Source organism: Triticum dicoccoides, chromosome 5B (assembly GCF_002162155.2).
Source record: "Triticum dicoccoides isolate Atlit2015 ecotype Zavitan chromosome 5B, WEW_v2.0, whole genome shotgun sequence".
Taxonomy (NCBI): domain Eukaryota; kingdom Viridiplantae; phylum Streptophyta; class Magnoliopsida; order Poales; family Poaceae; genus Triticum; species Triticum dicoccoides.
The window spans coordinates 113,452,163-113,457,464 of record NC_041389.1 but is presented as its reverse complement, the minus strand read 5'-3'; the positions used below and the strand labels follow the sequence as shown (position 1 = coordinate 113,457,464).

Here is a 5,302-nt window from a genome sequence, read left to right as displayed (position 1 = left end):
ACCGACGTGCGGTCAAACCGACTAAAGCGCATATACACTTACAGTTACAGGTGGGGCCATGAAGCGGCTAAAAGCCTCAATCAACCACAACGCTGCAATCCTGGGAGCTTAGAAACTGTACAGATGCAGCTTGTGTTTCAATGGGGTCATAGGCCATGTACAAGTGCAGAAAATGTGCAGAAAGCCCTTTATACAATGGGGAAATACAAAAGGCTACACAACTATATATATATAGTACTCCAACAAAAATATTCCTATTTATGTCTCCTTTTTCAGGCATGTTAAGAAGAAACAAGAAGCACTGGAAAATAGGTTCATCATTTCATGATCGTCTCTTGCAAACGTAGCAAAGATTCTGAGCTGGCTTGTTCTGTCAGTCAATCAAAATCCTTATATATATAAAGAGTACTGTTACAAGACTCAAAGGCAGGAACTAGGCGAGGTGTGGAAAGCGAAAGATCGAACACCCAGACTAAAACTTAGTATGGTCTATTACACTTCAAAGAACATCTCAAGCAAACTGAGACTATTATGTACAGTACGATGCAGTGAAGACTCCAATGTCGATGACAACTTAAAACTGGTTTTTGTTGGCTGTTCTGAGCCAACTAAAGATAAAGAATGACCTAAAAGCTTTGCTCTCTTTAGTCATACTTTCTTGTCATTTAGCCCGATGCACTTAGAGTCTCTTTTAATAACACCTCAAGAGGGGTAGGGGTTTACTTTATTTCATAAAGATGAAGAGAGTTGCCCAGTTAATTAAAGGAAACCAAGCAAGAACCAGATACAAAGGGCACAAAGTCCCCCACCAGTCGCCAAGTTGGCGGAATGGGAGACAAACACCACCACACACACCAACACACCACCGAAACCCCGAAGGCATTGCACCACCTTGCCGTCATTAGCACTGACCATGCAAGTGAAAGAGACCAAACCGCTACGGAAGGAGTAGGGATGGGCCACCCAAACATCATAGGTGGTGAACCGCGCCACCCACCTTCTATCGAAAGATCTTTGCTAAATGACACTCCCTCCGTAAACTAATATAAGAGCGTTAGATTACTATTTTAGTTATCTAAACACTCTTATATTAGTTTACAGAGGGAGTATTTTTTACCAGAAAGTGTATGTTGGTAACTTAGTGTTTGGAGCACCGTTGAGGTGTTTGCAGCCCATAGAATTTATTAGAAACACCCAAAATCTATGAAAAAATAACGAGAAAGTGCAGCCAGTTGCGTCTGAAAACTATACCTAAACTGGAGAATCCTGGATGCCACGTATCCTGGATTCCTACAGGAAAACTCCAAAACTCTCGTTTGGATGTCATGCAGGAAATTCACAGGAATCTAGACACAAGGAGAAGAAAACATGAGGTCCTCCAAAAATTTCTATGAAATAGCCCAATCCATAGGAATTTCAAAGAATTGTAGGGATAGCTTTTCCTTTGTTCCAAACGGTACCAAAGAAATATTTCCTACAGGAATCATATCCTCCAAAATTCCTATGTTTTTCCTTCGTTCCAAACAGGGCCTTATTGTGCATTATGATTTGTGTTGTGTACTATGATCTCAGTTGTCTTTGATTTTTAGCTGGTGTACTTTGGTGCATTTGCTAGATAATTTGACCATTACAGGGTGATATGACTTGCTATATGTTTGTGGCTTGGTAGGATGTGCTTCAGGGTGTGTCACCCAGCATCAGCATGGTCTCTCTAAAAAAAGATACATTTGATTTCCGGGTGCCTTACTGAGAAAAAAAGGAGAAGGCAAGTCAATTCTCTACCTTGATTTTTGTAGGGAGATTACATTTACATGTTACCTCCATATAAAATTTGGCGAAATCTCTTTAAAAAAACTTCAATACTGATTATGCGGAAACTTATTTCGCACACAATTATATCTTTCTCACTACCTGCAGGCATGTTACAGAATAAAATATTATACGAGTGTATCTTTAAATTTCTAACTAAAACATCTTACAAGCCATTTCTTAGCATAACAATGACTTTTAAAAGACATGGACCAGTCTGACCTTGGTGAACCAATTATTGAAGTTCCAAACATTCCTCTTGATAACTTAAATATTCAGGTATGACCCAGATGCATACCAAAAAAATATCAGGCTGAATATTTATCATAAGCATCACAGCAACCTAAATCAGGATTCTTCAGTCTTAGCAGTGAGTTATAAGTTGAAACAGAAGACAGAGAAACAAGATAATAGACAAAAAATAAACCTCATAACATAGCATGACACTAACATATCTAAGAAGTGTGAAATACAAACTTAAAAAGTAAGTACAAATGAATGATTTATACGGTTTTGTAGGAGATACAAGCTTAATACCCGAATCAGAATATTACGGAGATTGTATGCTTTTCTCACTAAAACATTCTTATGAAAGTGATACATGCAAAAAATGGGATGAACGACTGTAAAACACTCAACTATTCTACTTTTCCAACATAACCACTTACTGCTACAATGTAACTACAGAAATCACTTCTTACTTTTTTAATGTGAGGTCTTCTCACTTCCTTATATTTTAGAAGACCCTACCTCATGGCTTGTTTTGGTTTCAATTAACCAGTTGAGTGAAACACTAGAAGTACTAACCTATGAACTATTCAATTAACCTAGCACTGTATAGGTAGTGTTTTGTCAGTCCATCCCATCACCAGCTCTCGTCTTAACATAGTTGCAGTTTTCGACAGAGCAAACCTGATGGCAGAAGAGCACATGCTGAGAAATGCTTGAACACATGTCTGGGTTTACAGTCCATCGTGGGTAATTCTGTACCACGTCACAGCATCTTCTTGATTGCAGGATTCACTGGAGCCGGTGCTTGCTTACATAGATTGCACCGTGCAATGCTAACACCTCACGAAAGCATTTCACATTTGTGACTGCAACATGAGCAATTTAGCACACCCTTGGCAAAGGACTCACTGCACAAGCAGCTCATGAGCTGTTGGAAGGCAGCCAACATCCTTAACATGTGAACTCAGCCTATCAACCATCTCGGATATCTGGTCCGAGTCTGAGTGTTTTCTGTCCCCCACCGTGAACTCATGGAATGCCTCATCAAGTTCAATCCAACTTGATCCTGCTGACTTCTGAGACCCGGTTCCTTTCATTTGCATCCTTGCCTTTGCCATGTCACTCCACTGCCCAGCCTCTGCATAGATGTTTGAAAGGACAGCATAGTTCCCTGCATTGGAGGGCTGCAGCTTACTGAGCTCGTTCACTGCAATTTCTGCATACTCCACGTTCTTGTGCAGTCGGCATGCACTGAGAAGGGACCCCCATATTACCTCATTAGGGTCCCAAGGCATGCTTTTTATCAGGTCAACAGCCTCCTCGATGAGCCCTCCACGACCAAGAAGGTCAATCATGCAGCCATAATGCTCTATCTGTGGCACAATGCCATAGTCCCTCTCCATATTGGAGAAATACCGGCGTCCCTCTTCCACAAACCCCATGTGTGTGCATGCACTAAGAACGTTGATCATTGTCACAGCATCAGGACGGAACCCTTGTAGCTTCATTTGGGCAAAGAAGTCCAGCGCCTTGTCTCCATGCCCATGCATCGCAAATCCCCCAATTATGGTGTTCCATGACACTGAATCCTTCTCAGCTATTTCAGTGTCAAAGACATAATCAGCCCGGTTTACGCATCCACACTTGCAAAACATGTCAATCATTGCATTGCACACATGGGTCGACCTCCCCAGTTGCCTTGTCCGCACGTACCGGTGAATCCTCTTCCCAAGAGCAAGCGAGCCTGACTCTGCACATGCAGCCAAGATACTCACAACCGCAGCCACATCAAGTTCCACAGCAGCTTCCTTCATCTGAGTAAACAACCGTCCAGCCTCCTCAACAAGCCCATTCTGGGCACATGCCGAGACCATTATCGTCCACGTTACCAAGTTCTTGGTTGGCATCTTATCAAAGATCACTCGAGCCATCTCCATGTCACCCTTCTTACAGTAACCAGACACCACCGTCGACCACGACACCACATTCCTCTCTGGCATGCACTGAAACAGCTCGAACGCCTCCTCCATCTTCCCAGCCTTGGTGTACCCGTCCAGCACGGTGTTCCAGCTTACCGTATCCTTCTCCGGCATCTCGTCAAACATCCTCCTCGCACTTGCCAGCTCCCCCTGTCGCACCATCGCAGCCATGGCCGAGTTCCAGGATACAGTATCCCGTCTAGGCATTTCCTCGAACACCTTGCTGGCGTCCAAAAACCCGCCGTTCTTGGAGTAGGCGTCGATCAGCGCGTTCCCGACATAGGTGTCCTCGATGGACCCGAGTTTAACGACGTGGGAGTGCACCGCTCTGAGGGGGTTCAAGCCCGCGGAGGAGAGCGCCTTGATGAGGAAGGAGTAGGTGAAGCTGTCCCGCTGGGGCATGGCGGAGAAGACAGAGACCGCGGCGTGGGGCAGGGCATTCAGCGCGTAGACGCGGAGAAGGGTGTTCGGGAGGAAGGTGGTGGCGTGACGATTGGGGAAGGAGGCGAAGACGAGGCGGGATGCCGGGAGGCGGCGCTGGAGCGCGTATGAGGAGATAAGCTTGGAGGCGGTGAGCGGGTCGAGGTGGATACCGTGCTTGAGGAGCTGCGCGTGGAGCTCCTGCACGTGGCGGAGGCGCTGGAGGCCGTGGGGCAGTGACGCCAGGTGCTGCTCAACGAGCCGGCGCTGCGACGGCGCACCCCACCGCGGCGCCGGCCGGAGCGCAGAGGCAGCGGTGGACATTGGCGTTCGGACTGGCTATGGCGCCGCTGTGGTTGCCGCCGGAGAGGGGGCGGTGGTTTGCGGTAATTGTTGCCGGAGAGGGAAGGGGAGCTGCTCAGGCCAGGAGAAGGCCCTGCGGATGTGGTCTTGCTCGATGACATGTGGGTCAGCGCCAAAAACCTTCTCCCTGGATAGGCAGTGTGCTACTACAAGGGGAAAAAAAATTACCGCAAAGTATCAAATCGGCGTGGAGCTACATGTCATCCATCAGGATGGGTCTCACCTACTAACCCGTGAGACCTGGTCTCATAGAATTATTTTCCACTACAAGGTATAGCCTTTTTTTTGAGACAAGCTAGAGGGTATAGCTGGCCAAACAGGCCGTGCTTCTCGTGCTAGAAGCACGCACGACACAGCCTATATGGGCAAATGCCCGGCACGCGGCACTTTTTTTTTGAATTTTTGAATATATGACCTAAGAAACAATCCAATAGGCCCAAAAATATAGCCTAGCAAACCGAAAAGCACGCAGCCCAAACGTGTTAAATGTGCCACGGGTC

At 46.0% G+C, this 5,302-nt stretch overlaps 1 protein-coding gene across 1 annotated transcript; it reads right to left on the bottom strand.

Annotated features, from left to right (window-relative positions):
* Positions 1–1,137: 1,137 nt before the first annotated feature.
* Positions 1,138–4,917, bottom strand: LOC119307679 (pentatricopeptide repeat-containing protein At3g29230-like). Its single transcript, XM_037583744.1, has 2 exons — positions 2,722–4,917; positions 1,138–2,152 (listed from the first exon to the last, which is right to left on the bottom strand). Exon 1 carries the CDS (start codon positions 4,761–4,763, stop codon positions 2,946–2,948), a length of 1,818 nt encoding a protein of 605 aa, XP_037439641.1. The 5' UTR covers positions 4,764–4,917; the 3' UTR covers positions 1,138–2,152; positions 2,722–2,945.
* Positions 4,918–5,302: the final 385 nt, after the last annotated feature.

Coding starts and splice junctions, on each gene's coding strand:
- LOC119307679 (XM_037583744.1), bottom strand. CDS start 4,763: ATGTCCACCGCTGCCTCTGCGCTCCGGCCGGCGCCGCGGTGGGGTGCG.